The sequence below is a fragment of the Macaca fascicularis genome, chromosome 1 (assembly GCF_037993035.2).
Source record: "Macaca fascicularis isolate 582-1 chromosome 1, T2T-MFA8v1.1".
In the NCBI taxonomy this organism is placed as follows: Eukaryota; Metazoa; Chordata; class Mammalia; order Primates; family Cercopithecidae; genus Macaca; species Macaca fascicularis.
The window spans coordinates 194,038,976-194,058,015 of NC_088375.1; the positions used below are offsets into that span (position 1 = coordinate 194,038,976).

Sequence of the window (19,040 nt, forward strand, 5' to 3'; positions counted from 1 at the left end):
GACAGGGGTGGTCCGGCTCTCCTCAGAGACGTCTGTAGAGTGGTGCTTCTGCCCTTAATGAGACAGCAACACAGACAGACTAGCAGCAGGGTCTGAGAGACTTGGCGTCAGACCTGGGCTTGTCTCTCAGGCCCTGCTGCTAGTTTGAATCTTTCAGGCCCTTCTGGGTTTGAATCTGGCTCCAAACTACATACGTGACATTTGGCAAAGCCACTTTACCACGGTTAGCCTCTGTTTTTGTTTCTAAGCTAAAATATGTTCCAATACTTACACACTCAACAGATGGGATTAAACGAGCTATTGGCTGATGTACTTAGCACAGTGCCTGGCATGCAGTAAGTTCCCAACAGCAATAGCTGTTTCCAACTTGGCACAGCAGTGCTGAGTCAGCAGTAGCTGTGAGCATGTCCAGAGAAGAGGTCCAGGGTGGGGAGGGAGGACTTCGAACCATGTCCCACGCAAATGACTGAAGGACGGGCTCTTCAGCCACAGAGAAAGACCCAAGGGCAGAGGTAGGCGTCCGCTATTTATGCCTTCCAGGATTTAGTCACCCTTCTCCTGATAAAAGGTTTCCCCAAAATTCTTTTGGGAAACCACCTCTCCCTCATTTATAGCCCGTGTAGCCTGGGTAAGTTTGCCTGTTCCCCTGTATCTGATTCAAAATAAAATACAACTAAGCTGTAAAATCAGTGTAAGGAAGCCCCAAATCTTTCCATGACTATTTTGCAATAGCGGTACTTTATCTCCTTCTCCTCTTCCTCCTCCTCCTCCTCCTCCTCCTCCTCCCCCCCTTTTTCTTCTTCACATCAAAGTCTTTCGAATTTGCAGCTAATACCTTAAACACATGAGCTGTCTCTTGTTAGGTCATTCAGTACTGACTCATAATATCTCACGTGACTCGCAGTAATCTAAGTTAGCGCATTATTATTCCAGGTTATATAGAGATGAGGAAACTGTGGCTTATAAAGATGAAATGACTTGCCTGCTTCCACACAGCTAGTAAGTTAAAATATTTAACATAATTGGGATGGTGCCTCGCACATAGTAAGAAATATTTAAGTGTTAGCTGCTATAACAAAGATAACAAGAAAAATGGATTTCATTTTATTTTGTTTTGTTTTGTTTGAGACAGAGCCTCACTCTGGAGTGCAGTGGCACAAACACAGCTCACTGCAGCCTTGAATTTCTTGAGCTCAAGCAATCCTCCTGCTCCCAAGTAGCTGCGACTACAGGCACACGCCACCACATCCAGCTAATTTTTTAATTTTTGTAAAGATGGAGTCTCACTATGTTACCTAGGCTGATCTCAAACTATTGGCCTCAAATGATCTCCCTGCCTGGGCCTCCCAAAGTGCTGGGATTACAGACATGAGCCACCGTACCCAGCCCAAAAAAATGTTAAAGTGGCTTGCAGAGCAGAAAAGACTTCTTTCTGCTTCCACTCAGTCATCCAGACCCAGACTGCTTGCTTCTTGTTGCTCTGCCTTTCATGACTCCAGCCTCGTGGGCCAAGATGTCTCCTCAAAGTCCAAGCTGGCTTTCTTTGCTTGTCTATCTTTTTCTGCAGAGGGGAATCTGGGTCATGGACACCTTTATGTCCGGCTCTCAGGAAGATGAGACTGAGGAGGTGAGCACGCCCAGTGTTCTAAGGCCCAGTGATGCACGTCACTTCTCAGATTTTCTTGACAAGAATGTAACTACATGACCACACTTTGCTGTAAGGAAGGCTGGGAAATACAGTGTCTAGCTGGCGACCATATGTTTATCAGTAACTCACTTACTCTGGAAGAGGGGAAATGGATTTTGCTAGACAACCAGCAGCCTCCACCACAGCCAAGCGACGGTAATAAGTGGCTCAGTTGAGATTAGAACTCAAGTCTCCTATGCCCCAGAGTACTTGGTGCAGGTGGGGAAGGTATCAGAGGCCTGAGTCCTACATCAAGAGAATTGTTGGCTGGGCACAGTGGCTCATGCCTGTAATCCCAGCACTTTGGGAGGCAGAGGAAGGCAGATCACCTAAGGTCAGGAGTTCGAGGCCAGCCTGGCCAACATGGTGAAACTCTGTCTCTACTAGAAATACAAAAATTAGCCAGAATGGTGGCACGTAGTACCAGTTATTCGGGAGGCTGAGACTCGAGAATCGCTTGAACCCGGGAGGCAGAGGTTGCAGTGAGCCAAGATCGTGCCACTGCGCTCCAACCTGGGTAACAGAGCAAGACTCTGTCTCAAAGAAAAAAAAAAAAAAAAGAACTGTTTGGATTTAGTAGACCTAGTAGTAGTCAGTCATCACTATGAATACTTATCTGTGGCAACTCACATCCCTTCTCTGAGTCTTAGTTTCCTTGTCTGTAAAATGAGGATAGTAAGGGGCCTTACCCGTGAGTTGCTGCTGTGAAAACATTGACCACAGTTCATGACACATACTAGGTACTTACATAGTGGGAAGGATGGGGTAGAATTTGAACATGAGCACGTGAAAGAAGGAAATTCCAAGGGAGGTGACAATGTGTGCAAATGCCAAGTGATATGAATGAATAAGGCTTTACTAGGAAAGGCAACAAGTCTAGGGTGGTTAGTGTGTAGGGTGGATGGTCAGTCGGGGAAGGGGTGTGGTTGGAGTAGGCAAGGGTCCAAAAGGAGTGACCCTTAGTGGCAGGCTGAGGAGCTTGAACTTGATGCTGTTAGTAATGGGGAGTCATGGACGACATGAGCCAAGTGGAAATAGTTGGGTTTGTGTTTTGGAAAGGTCACTCTGGCTGTGGTGAGTAGAATGGATTTGAGAGGGACACGTGGGAGAAATGGAGAGCCCTGAGAAAGCATAAAATGCAATGTCTAGCATAAATGAATATTCTTTTGTTGAATGAATGACTCTATCTTGATTACTTAGCATTAGGCACGTGGCTTTGAGTGACAGAAAAACAGTAGCTTAAATAAAAAGAACCAGGTAGGTGGTCCAGAATGGGTAGTTATCCAGTGTCAGCATCCAGACCCCACAATCTTGTTGCTTTGTCATTTGTGGGTTAGACCTCATGATCCGAAAAAGCTGCTTGAGCTACCATATCAACATTCCAGCTAGAAAAAAGGAGAAAAGAGGAGACGCGCACTTGCTGGAGTTATCCGCCGCTAACCACAAAAGAGGCTCAGAAATGTGCTCTTTATTCTGGGTGGCCACGTGTGTAAGTAGAATTCAGAGTTCTGCTACTGAGGAAGAAGATGGAAATGGATCTTGCAGTCACAATAATGACCCCCTGACGTGAAGGCTACAGGAAAGGAGCCGAAAATGATTCCCAGGGGTGTGGCTTGGGGCACAGAGTGACTCTTCCATGAGGTGAGTCCTAGCAAGAAGAGCAGGCTGTAGGGAGCAGGACAGATCAGGATGGACACATTGGGCCATCCAAGGTGGACGTCTAAGAGGAAGAGGGCCAGGTAAGTGGGTCCGGAGCGCAGGAATTAGGTCCGGACTGGCAGTAAGTTTGTTTGTGGGGGGTATTAGCACATCCATTGTTGCCTTGGGAATTATGATGCCTAGTGATAAAAGAAGGTGGCCAAGGACAGAACCTTGGATAGAGGCTGAGAAGGAGCAGCTGGGGGGTGGGAGAGAAACAGCAGAAAGGTGTCCTGAAAGCCCAGGGAGATGTTTCGCAAAGGAGGGTGTGGTCAGGGGTTCCTAATGCTGCTGAAAAGTCAGGTAAAGTGAGGACTAAAAAGAGGCTGTTCAACTGGGCAATCAGGAAGTCAAAATGACTTTGCCAGAGCAATTCCAGGGGAGTGGAGAGGCAGGAGCCAGGATGCCAAGGTCAATGGGAAATGGGAAAAGAGGAAGTCAGGTCAACAAAGGTAGATGAATTGTTTAAAGGATCTTTTTGGACCTCAGTGTTTCCATGGGTCCAGTGACCCACGTCTGGGGCTTCTTTGCTGTGCTTTTTAGTGGACTTAAAAGCGTTGAAAAGGTCTCTACACTTGGGTTCAGCCTGGACGGCGCCTGCTTGAGATGGGATGCAACAGCCATCTTTGCTCGGCAGGTGGCAGCACCACACCAAAGGGACACCACCTGGACCAACACATGACCAACACCAAATCCACATCGCACATCAATGTATTTTCAGGGAAATGAAGCTTAGATCCCCATACAGCAAAGCTTTGGGTGGTTGTTGCTGTTGTTGTTGTCTGTTGTTGTTGTCATTTTGGATGGAAGCGTTGAGTAGAGAAAACTGAATGGAACTTTCTGTTCAAATCCTGGCTGTGTCGCTTACTGGCTGTGCAACCTTCAGCAAGCCCTCTCACACAGGCAAGCCTACTTCCCGGTTGGCAAATCAGGGATGAGAACAAACCCAAAACCACCTCATGGTGTCACAGTGAGTCTGTAACAAGCGCACTTGCTTGTGTCAGATGTTCCTGTGGACAGACTCAGGGCGGGGGTGGGCAAGCGGGGATGGGTTCAGAAGCAGAGGGAGGGGGCCAGACCCGCACAGTCATGGGGAGGGGGTGCCTGTGGTCTTTACAAAGACTGCACACAACAGTGCTGCTGGAGTCAGGAAAGTTGGGTTCAGATTTTGCAGGTGAGGGAACCAAGGCTCCCATATGACTCTCCCAAGGTCATGCCCCTCAAATAGGCAAAGCAGAGGCACCAAAACCAAACTTCAGAAGAAGAATTTGATGCATAATATTCTTGGGAAAAAAAGACTCAGAATTGTAGCATGGGAAAAATCTGAATTTCGTGAAACTTCTTTCCCATAGCAAGACAGGTGCTGCATCCCATCTCAATAACCACACAGCAGTGTGGTTTTGTGTTGTTTGCTGCACTTCACTCCGCTGGTCCCTGTTTAATGCCCACATTCTGAGAGCACCCCTGTATCTGCTCCTTCCCCCTAAGATAACATGGGGGAGGTTAATGATGTGAGGGGAGGAGAGGAGGAAGCCATCCAGCCATCTGGAGGTCGAGAGACTCGGGCTCAGCTCTGGGCTCTGCCTTGGCTTACTAGGCCTCAGTTTTCCCATCTGCAAAATGAGGCTATGGGACCAGTGGTCCCTTGGGAGCTTTGGCAGTTCTGACTTTTTATGAAGACTTTGGTTTCCCCTTGAGCTTCCCTGACCATCTCCCTGGAAGATACTCCCTGCAACACAGTCACTATTCCATTTCCATTTTATTTTCTTCAAGGCACTTATTACCCCATGAAATTATCTTGTTTTTTGTTTGTTTTCTGTCTAGACAGTAATCTACTGTCTACTCCATGTGAGCAGGGACTTTGTGAGTGAGCTGCTATGACCTTGGCACCTAAAATAGTGCTTGGCATGTACTAGAAATGAACAAACAATTGTCGAATAAGTGAATGAAGGGCAGAGAACATAGCCCCTTACTCTCTGAGATAAGCCCTTCTGTCAACTCCTCAGTTCTGCCACCCCTATTTCTCTCTCTCTCTTTCAGACGTGCTGAACCTAACTAAAGCACCTTCAGGTGAGGTGTCCTGGCCTCAAAAGTCCAGCCTCTTTCTTGGCTCCAGACAACTCCAAGCCGAGGCCTTTACTGACGCCTTGTGGCCATGGGGACACATAACAGGGACTGGGAGTATTCTCAGTGGGACATGATCAATCCCAGGTGGCCCTGCTTCCCTCCCTTCCAGCCAGCATATATGAATCACCTGTGTGCCCAGCCTTGCTCTGGGGACAGTGATGACCCCAGCAGATGTGTATCTTTTCTTTTTTAGAGACAGGGTCTCACTCTGTCGCCTAGGCTGGAGTACAGTGGCACGATCATAGCTCACTACAACCTTGAACTCCTGGTATCAAGTGATTCACCCTCCCCCGCCTCCCAAAATGTTGAGGTTTACAGGTGTGAGCCACCGTGGACTGGCCGCAGATGTGTTTCTTGCCCTCCAGGAGTTGAAGTCACACCAGGCTAAGGAGAGAGATCGTGGGGTCCAGGAGAGGATTTAGGGGAAGTCTGGCAGGGGTGAGTGGGAAGTAAGGGCAGACCCTATCTGAGTTCTGGGCAGACAGGGCAGCTTAGGTCTCAGGCCTCAGATCCTCCTGCCAGGGTATCTGTTTGACAGCAGTCTTCCCACCTCTTCCAGGAAATCCTTCACGCCTCCCACTCATTTTAGGGCCTGTTTGGGAAAAAAAGAAAGAGAAGAGGACATGCCTGGTGCCCAGAGAAGCCATTTGGGACAAATACAAAGTTGTTGAAGGAGTATTTTTAAAATCCTCTGTGATGTATAATCTAAATCTTCTATGATATTGCTTCCAGTAAAATCCACCTCTTAGCTGTCTTCACCAGGTCTTGCTGTGATAACACCATGAAGAAAACAAACCCCTGATCTCAGTGGCCTACAAAATCAACGATTATTTCACACTCCTAAGTCTCCAAGTCAACTGCAGTTCAGCTGATGCTGGCTGGGCCAGGCTGGACTCTCGAATTCAGTCTAGGTCGGGTCTGCTCCACATGCCTGCCTCTGGACCCAGGATGAAGAAACAACGGCGATCCGAGGCTTTCGAGGTGGAAGAACTTGCCATGACTCTATGGCCTCCACTTGAAAAAAGCATACGGTCCTTCCTACCTACCTTCGCTTGGCCAAAATACATCCCATGACGAAGCCCAAAGTCAGGGGGTTGGTAGAGTGGATGCTATGGGGCTCCACCCAGATCCACCCTTCAGAGCCTGCTGGGAATCATCGTCTGCTGGCTCACAACTGTGTTTCGCATTGGGAATTGCCCTTGGCCACAGGGAACTGCTTCACCCAAAGTCATGGCCATGATTGGCTGATGATTGGCTGACGGTTTCCTTTGAAGGAAAACAAAGGCCTGCCTTCAGTTTAGCACAACTCTTCAGGGATAGATGAGCTCCAGGGCTCCTGAGGATCACCAACCACCTCAGTTGCCATCGCATAGTAGATCAACCTCTCCTCCCGCCTTCCTTATAGATGAATCTCCTGAGCACACTCCCCTGAAAGCCTGCATACTACTCTCTGTCTCGGAATTGGTTTCCAGGAAACCTACTGTAAGACAGATAGGCAAGTACACACCATGCAAGGGTAACCATGGCAATGGCAAGGAAGAAGGAAGATAGACTTTCAGACAAAGAATACAATCGACTACAATAGTTACAGAAAGGATGCATCATGGAGACAGAGCTCTTTTGCCTGCAGCAAAATGCTAGGCACATGCTCAATGTGTATGGAAGGGGAGAATTGAGGCCATCTCTGGGAGTTCCCCATTTTTGATTGCACTGATTATATTTTATATATTAGTATTCCAAATAGGTTATGCTGTAGCAAAGGTTCCTGGGCCTTCAAAAAAGGGTTTTCAAATCACTTGGTTCCATGATGTCTACACCTCTGTTCAGCTCTGCCAGTTGGAATGGGGCAAACCTGAGTGATTCTCAGATCCTGTGCATTTACAGCAGAAAATGGGTCCTGTCGGTGGGTGAAACCCCCACTGCAGGTGTCATTGGCTGAATAGCATCCCTCCAAAATTTATATGCTAAAGCCCTAACCCTCAGTACCTCAAAATGTGACTGCATTTGGACACAGGGCCTTTCAAGAGGTGATCGAGTTAAAATGGGTTTGTTAGGGTGAGCTCTAATCCAATATTACTTGTATCCTTATAAGAAGAGGTGATAGATACATCGACAAGCAAAAACCAACCCCATTAAAAAGCAAGCAAAGGGCCGGGTGCGGTGGCTCAATCCTGTAATCCCAGCATTTTGGGAGGCCAAGACGGGCGGATCATGAGGTCAGGAGATCGAGACCATCCTGGCTCACACGGTGAAACCCCGTCTCTACTAAAAAAATACAAAAAACTAGCCGGGTGTGGTGGCGGGCACCTATAGTCCCAGCTACTCGGGAGGCTGAGGCGGGAGAATGGCGTAAACCCGGGAGGCGGAGCTTGCAGTGAGCTGAAATCATGCTACTGCACTCCAGCCTGGGCGACAGAGCGAGACTCCATCTCAAAAAAAAAAAAAAAAAAAAAAAAAAAGCAAGCAAAGGATAGGGACAGACACTTCTCAAAAGAAGATATACAAGTGGCCAGAAAACATAAAAAATGTTCAGCATCAGTCATCACTAATCATCAGAGAAATGCAAATGTAAACTACAATGAGATACCATCTCACACTAGTCAGAATGTCTATTATTAAAAAGTCAAAACATAACAGATGTTGGTGGGGTTACAGAGGAAAGGGAATGATTATACATTCTGCGTGAGAATGTAAATTAGTTAAGCAATTTGGAGAGTTCTCAGAGAACTAAATATAGAACTACCATTCCACTCAGCAATCTCATTACTAGGTATATACCCAAAGGAAAATAAATCATTCTACCAAAAAAAAACACATGCACCTGTATGTTTGTTGCAGCACTCTTCGCAATAGCCAAGACATGAAATCAACCTAGGTGCCCATCAGTGGTAGACTGGATAAAGAAAATGTGGTGCATGTATCATGGAATACTATGCAGCCATAAAAAGAATGAAATATCCTTTGCAGCAACTGGAGCAGCTGGAGGTCATTATCCTAAGCAAACTAATGCAGAAACAGAAAGCCAAATACCGCATGTTCTCACTTATAAATGGGAACTAAACATTAGTTACCCATGGACATACAGATGGCAACAACTGACACTGCAGACCACAAGAAGGGAGAGGGAGGGAGGGGATCAAGGGTTGAAAAACTACCTGTTGGGTACTGTGCTCACTACCTGGGTGACAGGTTCTGTCGTATCCCAAACCTCAGCATCATGCACATCATGCAATATACCTTAGTAACAAATCAGCACATGTATCCCCAAATCTAAAACAAAACTTGAAAAAAGAAAAGAAAAAGAAAATTAGGAACACAAAGAAGAAGAAGAGGAAGAGCAGGAGGAGGAGGAAGAGGAAGAGGAGATTATTAGGACACGGAGAGAGACCTCAGACCTGTGTACATAGAGAACAAGAGATAATCATGCAAAGATACCAGAAGGCAGCCTCTATAATCAAAGGAGAGAGGCCTCAGAATGAAACCAACCCTGCTGATAACTTGGTCTTGAATTTCCAGCCTCCAGAACTTTGACTCTGTGATCATGCATTTCTGTTGTTTAGAACTCCCAGTCCATGATATTTGCTATGCCAGCCCACACAGACCAACATACCATGGTAGCAGCTATCACGGTCCTGCTATACATAGAGGTGAGTGGTAGGGAAAGATGTGCCCCTCAACTTCTCAGAGGGAAAAATGAAACTGTTTTAACAATTGGAGTTGTCAAAAGTACGTGAAATATGGCCCGGTGCAATGGCCACTGCACTCTGCACTCTCAAAAAAACAAAAGTACATGAAATAAATTATCTAAATAGAGAAATAACTGCATGGGATTTCTTAGATCTGCAAGGGTGTAAACATCGCCACATACTCAGAGCTGAGCCCCTTGGTGAGCTTCTGAGAAGTGAGCTTCTGAGCCTGGGCCTCCAGAAGCCTAATAGCTTCTGCTTTTGCCCTATTGCCGTATGAAGAAGCCCAGTCTAATCTACTGGAGGATGAGAAGCTCCATAGAACAGAGACAAGCCTACTTGCCTGCAGACCAACTCACACCAGATTGCAGACATGTGGGGAAGACCCTCATGGGCTATCTAGCCCCTGTCGATGCCAGATGATTGCAAGCACATTAGTGACCCCAGGTGAGACCAGCAGAGCTGTTCAGCTGAGTTCACCCCAAATTGCTGACCCACAGAATCAAGAGTAAATAAAATAAAATAGTTGTTATTTTAAGCCATTAAGGTTTTTTGTTGGTGGTGGTTTGTTTGTTTGCTTTGGAGACAGAATCTTGCTCTGTTGCCCAGGCTGGAGTGCAGTGGCATGATCTTGGCTCACTGCAACCTCCACCTCACGGGATCAAGCAGTTCTCTGCCTCAGCCTCCTGAGTGGCTGGAACTACAGGCACGCACCACTATGCCCGGCTAATTTTTGTATTTTTTAGGAGATGGGGTTTCATCATGTTGGCCAGGCTGGTCTTAAACTCCTGGCCTCAAGTGATCCGCCGACCTCGGCCTCCCAAAGTGCTGGGATTACAGGCATGAGCCACCACATCTGGCCTAAACCATTAAGTTTTAAAATAAGTTGTTACAAAGCAATAAATAAATGACACACGAAGCTAAAACTGTATCTGCTGTCAAGGCCGTATTTGATGACAGTTTGGGGACTCCCAGAGCCACCTGCAAACTCTCCTTGCTGAGCCAGGCAAATTTAGAAGATAAACAGTAGCTGTGCATTGGTTAATTGTGCATCTGTCTCCCCTAGGGGCTGGATGACCTCAGGGCTGTAACTGGTTCTCCCGTGTCTGTTCATCCTGTATATTGTGCTGAGCCAGGGTCTGGCATACAGCAGGTGCTCAATAGACGTTTAACTCAATTAGTGAAATGTCATGGGACTTGTTTGGGTTACCAGCACCTCCTGCTCGGGTGACTGCAGCAGTCTCCTACCTGCTCTCCCCACACCCACACTTGCTCCCTCAAATATATTTTCCATCCCAGGAAAAAAAATTCTAAAATGTGAATCTTCCCCAGTGTGCTGCCTGAGAAAAATATTTTGTCTCCCCACTGCTGTCATAGTTAAGCCCTATCTTTTTGGAATGATTTATGAAATCCTGCAAACTTTGACCCCTAATTCTAAAGTCCCATCTTGCACCCACCCCTCTCTTCCTTGCTGTCTGGGCCCAGCCACGGGATTTCTTTCTGTTCCTTTCATCCACCACACTCCCTGGTGCCTCTGGACTCTTCCACTTGCTGTGCCTTTTCCTGGAACATTACCATCACTGCCACCACCCCAGTTCCCAGGTCTGGCTCCATCCTACCCATCCTTCAGTACATTTGGTTGTCCATTTTGTCTGATTGAGAGATGACAAGAAGTATGGATCTACACTGATTTATGGGCAGTGGCTAATGGTTTGGCTGGATGGTCAGGGGCTCAGAAAGCACAGACCTGGAGGACTGGCCGTAAGAAAAACTGGGAGAGACTAGTAGATGGACTTTCAGAAATGACACAGAATATGAAGATATTTGTATTCCAAGTAAAATCTCACCGAAAGGCATCCATGGCAGAGGCAGCTCTTGATAATTAGATGGACAAGATGGCACATTGGATGGATGTCAGCCAGCCTCTCTCCCCGGTCTCTCCAGCCCATTATCCATATGTTCATGTACGACGTGGTGATGGTGGCCAGAATGGAGACTATTTATGGGTTCAACAACATGAACTGAACTCGTCAAGGCTGATCTTACTAATGCCACTGTATGTCCAACCTACCACCAGCCAAGACAAATGCTAAATACTTAATATGTCATCCCTCTGCAGGGGTCCACCTAGCCACTTGGTGCCAGGTCGATCCCACTGGACCCTTTCCATCATGAAGAAGGCATAGTTTATCCTTTTTGACATAGCCAGGATATAAGGTTCCAGGAATCCAAGGGAGCTGGTGAAAGTGGCTTCTCTCACTATGACACCAAATAACCCGCCATATTAGTTTCCTGTAGTTACCATAACAAATTACTGTAAACCTGGTTGCTTAAAACAACAGAAATTTATTCTCTCACAGTTCTGGAGGCCAGAAGTTCAACATCAGTTTCACTGAGCCCAAATCAAGGTGTGTGCAGGGCTGTGCTCCCTTCAGAGCTCCAGGCAAGAATCCACTCCTGGATTCTTCCAGTTTCTTGTGGCTGCTGGCATTCCTTAGCTTGCAGCAGCATCACCCCAGTCCCTGCTTTCATCTTCATATCACCTTCTCCTCTTCTGTGTGATTTGATCTCCTTCTGCCTCTCTCTTAAAAATACATTTGTCACTGGATTTAGGCCCACCAGACAGTCGGATAATCTCCCCGTATCACGATCTTTAATTTAATCACATCTGCCAAGGCCCCTTTTCCTTATAATGTAACATTTGCAAGTCCCAGAGATTCGAACTTGCTATATTTGGATGGCTATTATTTTGCCTACTCCACCCACTCACAAAACTTCTGCCTCTGGTCCCTGTACCATTGAGCTCTGCTAGTTTGGAGGTCTTAGTTTTCAAGGGAAGGGAGGCAACACGGTTTTCATTACATTGGATGTTTAAACTTCAACTGGGCCATTGTGGGCTCCTCATGCCACTGAGCCAGCAGGCATGTAAAGAGTTAATACACTGGCTGCATGACTGATCTTCATTACTGGGGGAGAAATTGGTTGCTGCCACACAACAAGGCAAGGAGGACTAAGTCTGGAACCCAAGGGATTCTCCAAGGCCTTTCTATAATAAGTACTTCCATGTGTGATAGCAAAAGTCAATGAAAAGCTGTGGCACCCACCCGTGCAGGACCACTGAGGATTCAGACTCTTCAGGAATGATTATTTGGGTCACTCCACCATATAAAGATCCTTGGCCAGGCACAGTGGCTCACGCCTATAATCATAGCACTTTCGGAGGCCGAGGCAGGCAGATCACGAGGTCAGGAGATCGAGACCATCCTGGCCAACATGGTGAAACCCTATCTCTACTAAAAATACAAAAATTAGCTGGGTGTGGTGGCGGGCGCCTGTAGTCCCAGCTACTCGGGAGGCTGAGGCAGGAGAATCGCTTGAACCCAGAAGGTGGAAGCTGCAGTGAGCCGAGATCATGCCACTACACTCCAGCCTGGCAATAGGGCGAGACTCTGTCTAAAAAAAAAAAGAAAGAAAAAAAAATCCCTAAAAGGCTGAGGTGTTGGCTGAGGGCAAAGGAAACATGGAAGGGCAGTGGAAGAAGGAAATTATTCATGCCCACCATGGCACTGTGACCAGAGATACCAGAAGGAGGTCGATTGCAGCTATGCATATTTCCTTCCTTGCTTGGGATGTGTGTGCATGTGTGTGTGCACTGTACATATTATTTTTTCCTCCCTCCTCTTTTCTCCCATATTTTATACAAACATTGTATGTCTAGATCAACTTTAGTGTTTAGTTGTAGGTGGAATTGTGCCTGAGTAAGAGGAATACTTAGCCCAAATATGGATTCAGTGACTAAACCCTGGAGATGGATGCATCTGTTGGACCGTGGGACATTGTGTTTCTCCCATTTGGGGGAGGGGACTAGAGTGTCTTCATTTGTATAAACGACAGTTTCATCTTACTAGGTGGAAGTTACTGTTGTTATATGGCAGTTCAAGTATGTGTGGATTGATGTTTGTGGAAACTGTGTATCCAAGGGGGTGGCCTGTGCCCATGTTATTGTCTTTCAGTTCCAAGTGCAACCTTCTAACTCTGTGATACTGGGGCTGGGACTCTGCAAACCACATCACTCCTTTGTTCCCTAGCTTTGACAATAAGGGGCACTAGGGGAAGATTGGAAGGCAGGAAAAGTGGAGACTTCTCTCTTCCTTTGCTTCCTATCCTTATCAGCGACAGCCAGGTTGCAACAGTTGATCCTAGACTTCGGCTTTTCTCCCGTACTCCCAGACAAGTCTCATTGTATCCCCCAAGAGGTACCAGCACCAGCCAGGGAGTACCTCTTTTTCAGACCTCTGAGCCCCAACACCACCAGGCTCTCTGTCTGCAAGCTTGTGGGTTCTGATAACCCCAACCTGTTTCCTATACTCCTGCAGCTCTAGGAGTGGTAACTGCTTTCTGCAGTTATTTTCTCTAGCTATCTCAGAATCACCTAGAGAAGGGCCGGGCGCGGTGGCTCAAACCTGTAATCCCAGCACTTTGGGAGGCCGAGATGGGCGGATCACGCGGTCAGGAGATCTAGACCATGCTGGCTAACATGGTGAAACCCCGTTTCTACTAAAAAATACAAAAAATTAGCCGGGTGAGGTGGCGGGCACCTGTAGTCCCAGCTACTCGGGAGGCTGAGGCAGGAGAATGGCGTGAACCCGGGAGGCGGAGCTTGCAGTGAGCTGAGATCTGGCCACTGCACTCCAGCCTGGGCGACAGAGCGAGACTCCGTCTCAAAAAAAAAAAAAAAAAAGAATCACCTAGAGAAAATTCTCTTTTGTTGTTTCAGCCCTCCTGCATCAGTGCAACCCATCACCTATAATAAATTCTTTTTGCTGAAAAACTTAGTGTTGTTTCTGCCTTCCTGACTTGATCTTGACTGATGCAAACTATTAGGAAAGTGGGGCCCACTTTTTACTGGGCACCATGAGAGGTCAGCCTGTCCTGACATGTTTAAGCACCTAGATCTCACTGTGCATGAAACCAAATCTATCCCCTGGACTTCTTAGTTATCTGTGCCAATAAGTTTCTTTGTGTGTGTTTGTTTAAACCATATGGGGTTGGGTTTTTGTTGTATACAACAAAGAGTCCTGACTAATCCAAATCTCCTTGTCCCCATCCCCAAACCAGGAGCCTCACCTCACAGCCGCTGAACAAAACCAAGAACAATCACCTCCTATTGAAAACTTTAATGAAACCAATAAGTTAATAAGTTAACAAAGTGAGGTACTTGCATATCCGAGAACCGAGTTGATGGGGGAACCTCGATCATGGAAGGAAGGAGGGCTTCTTCCCATGTCTCCTTGGTCATAGGGTAATCCCATTCTCCTGGCCTTCTCCACAGCTGTCTCTGAATGGGTGGAGGGGTGGCTCTCTGGGGACAGTGCAGTGCAGGTGGGGTGAGCCAGGAGAGGCTCCATCCAGGGCATGATGGTCACGTGCAGAGGGCAGGTTGGGGCAGAGGCTGGGCACCATGGACTGAGCAAGATCCAGTCCAAACCCTGGCGCTGGTGCATGCAGGTCCCCAGCATGAGATGCAGGCAGCATGGCCTCGGCCCCTTGTTCCCACAGAGGGTTGCCATTGGTCCACTACCCCTCACCTTCCTGCCACCTGCATTGACTTTGCAGAAGAGGAGCAAAGGGGTGGGGATAAGAAAGTGTTCCTGGGGTGAATGGGGGCTTATGCCCGGATGTGGGGCTGCCAATTGAAGAGAAGAAGTGGGGTATGGAGGGACGGGGGACAGTGCATGTGAAGCCAGATGCATGGTTGGTATAGCTATTAGACGCATTCTTATTCTCTCTGGGAGTGAGAGTGACTAGGAAGGCACAGGCCTGGCTAGAAGCGGGCCTGGGATCTCTCCAGTGGTGTCAGGCCTGGGCTTGAGTTGTGCTGTGGAGACAGGGAGGTGGGCCCTTGGGGACAGGCAGAGGCAGTGGGTTAGGGCTCCTGGACCAGACAGGAGATCTTCTTGAAGAAGGAGAGCAGGTAAAGGTCTGGGTGGGGACTAGAGAGCTCTCGGGTTACTTCAAAGCTCCTTCCCCTGCTCAGATGGAGTTGGGGGTCTTCCTCTTAGTGGACGTCACCCTGCAAGGCCAGTCTGCTGGCATCTGCTGCAGAGGCCCAGGAGCGGCTGAGTGGCTCTGCGCTCATGTCTCCAAGTGTGTCATGTCATTGCATGTTTGAGAGTGAGAGGCTTTCTCCCTGTCTGGAGAAACTAAAAGGCTATGTTTGTGTGATCATCCACGAAGCACTGTCTGGGAGTTTTGGGGAGGATACAGAAACTTGTGTTGACTATGAGTGGTGTCTGGAGGGCCAAGGAGGGGAGTGGCCACCCAGCAGGAGGAGGGAGCCCCCTGGGAGCTGACACTTGCAAATGGGAAGAAAGGCCCAGGCACTGCCCTTAGGAGAGGGCAGGGGAGAAACAGGCCCCATGCTAGGAGGCGAAGGAGTGATAAGCCAAAGAATAGGGACAGGGTGGTAGCCAAGCAGCCTGAGACCAGCTACTGCTGGGGGCCCAGCTCCCAACGGGGGAGGGGCAGAGAGACCCCATGGGGGTCCCCAAAGTTGCATATTTGACATAGTTTGCATATATGGTGCCCACCTGCCTTGTGGCAGGGTCCTGTGCTTTGTGGGTACCTGCGGGGGCACCTTGGCCCACCCCCAAGTGGGGCGGGGACTTGGCGGGAGGGGCTTCCCTGCTGTGTCCGAAGGGTGGGCCAGAGACCTCACCTTGCATAGCTGGAAGCTGGGTCAGGGCCCAGGGCCCCAGCGCCCGCTCCCACTCCCGGGGCTGTGCCCCTGCCAGGCGGGCCACATCGGGCCTTGATGGAGTGGGCAGGGCACTGGGGGGCCCAGAGGCCTCGGGACAGCCGCTGCTGCCGCACTCTGGGCGACCTGGCATCTCACGCTCCTGAGGTGGGGAAGGGGCGCTGGCACCCACAGCAGGTACCACGCCCACCCAGGCAGCTCAATACTGCGTGTGGCCTCTCTCCCCGAGAGGGAGTGAGTTCAAGTACGAGAGGAGTCCGGAAGCCTCAGAGGGCGGTCGGAGCGCCAGGCCGCGGGGCTGGCCGTGTGCTGCTCTGCCCCTGAGAAGTCCCTTAGTCCATGTTGGTGCTGACCGAGCGGGAGATGCTGAGCGTCTGTGCGGAGACGGAGATGTCCTCGTGGTCCACAGGGCTGTGGTAGTCGGAGGTGATGTCGGGGTCGAACAGGGGCACTTGCACAGTGCCCAGGCTGGCCGAGGTGCCAGAGCGCAGGCAGCGCGAATAGAAGCCCAACAGTAGGTCCAGCTTGTGCTCGATGGACTGCACCTGGGGATGGGGCGCAGCTGGGAAGCGGCGCCTGGGACCCGAGGGGATGCGGCCGGGGGCGGGGCTTGGGTCTCCGGGCAGAGCCTAGCTGGTGGGCGGGGCTTATCTGGGGAGCACTAATCCCGCTTGGAAAGGTGGAGCTTGGCTAGAGAGAGGAACGAAGCTGGGCACTGGTGCATAACCGGGGAGTGGTCAGGTGTGATCGATGGGGATAGTCCACGAGCTACGGCGACAACTGAGAGGCGGGGTCAAATGGAGTAAGAGGATCTGAGGTAGGCTTATCTGAAGCCTATGGGCGGGCTTATGCAACCTGGGGGGCGGGGCTTAGCAGGAGAGGGAGGGTTTATGGGAATGTCTGGCGGCGGGGACTGGGGCTTCGGCCGGGGAGGGGGCTCTCAGGCCTTCTCCCAGACGCTTGGGCTGCGGCTGTGGGAAACACACCCTCCCCGTGTCCAGTCACCGCGGCCCCCAGAGCTTCTTGGTATGGCCAGCTCCGCCACCCCATCCTACACTCACCTGCTTCTCCACCTTGACGACGCGTCCCATCATGCTGATTTCATCCACCACCTCCGCGTCGGAGGGCCCCTTGTCGCCCTTCTCCCGGGCCTTCCGGTCCCCGGGCCCCCGACCCACAATTTGGTCCACCCTATGGGTAAGGGAACCATCAGAGGGCCCGGACACACGCCGCCCCTCCCTTCCACAAGAATTCTAGGTTGCCTGATGAAGGAGAAGGCAAGACAGGCAATCTGAGGGAGGGGCCATTGTCCTGCCAGATGGAGGCTGAGTTGGGGGTGGAGGGACTAGTCCCTGCTCTGGGGGTTCTCCATTGGTCAAGCAAAGGCACCACACACAAACCTGACAAGTAAAACAACCGCCTGGTGAAAGGAATGGAAATGGTGGACTGGGAGGCCCAGTGCAGTGGCGCATGCCTGTAATCCCAGCATTTGGGGAGGATAGCGAGGGAGGTATCACTTGAGCCCAGGGAAGTTGAGACAGACTAGGCAACATAGCAAGCCCTCCTCTCTACAGAAATAATTGTTTTTTAATTAGCTGGTCATGGAAGCTCATGCCTGTGGTCCCAGCTACTCAGGAGGCCGAGGCTGGAAGATGACTTGAGCCGGGGAGGTCGAGGCTGCAGTGCACTGTGATTGCACCACTGCACTCCAGCCTGGAAGACAGAGCGAGACGCTAGCTCAAAAAAAAAAAAAAAAAAAAAAAAAAAAAAAAAAAAAAAAAAAAAAAGATGGAGAAAGGGGAAAGAGGATGGGAGGAGTGGACACATGTGGGAATGTGACTTTTAAAGTGGGTGGACAAGGCTAGAACTGATCTCACCTTATTTTTCTGCTCTCCTTTGCAGCAAAATTCTTGAAAGTGTTCTCTCTATCCTCTACCTCCAATTCCTTTCCTCCCCCTCTCTCTTAAACCTACTCCAGTCAGGCTTTCACCCATGCCATTTCACCAAAACTACTGTTGTCAGGTTTTGATCAATTCCTGTCCTCATTTTACTTGACTTACTAGCAGCACTCCACACATCGGATCACCCCTTCTTCCAGCAAACCCTTTCTTCATTTGAAATACCACCCCCTCCCAGTTCTTTTCCTTCTTCCCTGACCTCTCCTTCACTGTCTCCTTTGTTAGTTCCTCCTCTATCTCTGCACCCTGGAAACACTGCAGGATCCAAGGCTCACTCCTGGGACCTCTATTCTCTATTTACTCCACTCACTAAGTGATGTCTTCAGATCCATAATTTTCAATTCCTCTACACTTTTGACACCAAATTTTCATCTCCATCCTGTACTTCTGCTCTGCACTCCACACTTCTCTATCCAACTGCCACATCAACACTCTGCTTGAATGTCTGGTAGGCATCACAAATCCAGCACCTCCCAAATCTCCTGACCCTAAACTTGCTCCATTCATTGCCTTCTCCATGTCAACGAATGGCAACTCAATTTTTCCTCTTGCTGAAGCCAAAAACCTTAGCTTCATCCTTGACTGTCTTCTTTCTCTTAACACCACATCAGAAAACCTTGTCAACTTTGCCTACAAAATGTATCTAGAATCTGACCACTTGTCCCGCCTCTGCAGCTGCCACTCTGTTCCAAGTCTCCCCACAGTCTCATGCATGGAAGTCTGAAGCAGGCTCCTCATTGGTCTACCTGTGTCCACCCTCACTCCACTAAGTCCATCCTCAACACAGCACCCAGTTGATCCTTTTAAAAGACAATTCAGATCTTATCAGTCCTTTGCACAAAACCCTCCAATGCTCGCAGCTCATCCTGGATGAACACCAGCATTTTGCAGGGGCCTACAAGGCTTTACACTCTCTGAGTGCTGTTAGCCCTCTGACCTCACCTCTTACCTCTCACTCCAGTGCAGCCACACCAGGCTCCCTGCTGTGCTGAAGCCAACACTCCAGCCACTTGCCCCTCTCAAGTCCTTGGCACTTGCTGTTCCTTCTAGAACCTTCTCACCTATTTAAAATTGCAAAGCATAACAGCCTGACCCTTATTTTCCTCCTTAATATTTATCGTCATCTG

At 49.1% G+C, this 19,040-nt stretch overlaps 1 protein-coding gene across 5 annotated transcripts in view; it reads right to left on the bottom strand.

Annotated features, from left to right (window-relative positions):
- Positions 1–14,360: 14,360 nt before the first annotated feature.
- Positions 14,361–19,040, bottom strand: part of KCNQ4 (potassium voltage-gated channel subfamily Q member 4) — a 56,936-nt gene continuing 52,256 nt past the window's right edge. For all 5 annotated transcript variants that reach the window (XR_012421731.1, XR_012421729.1, XM_045373462.2 and 2 more), the window contains 2 exons: positions 17,017–17,146; positions 14,361–16,500 (listed from right to left, as the gene is read on the bottom strand). Coding sequence is in view for 3 of the 5 variants with exons in the window: in XM_045373462.2 (XP_045229397.2) it covers positions 16,288–16,500; positions 17,017–17,146 (343 nt within the window). In the remaining 2 variants the exon portion in view is untranslated. The remainder of the gene's footprint in view (positions 16,501–17,016; positions 17,147–19,040) is intronic.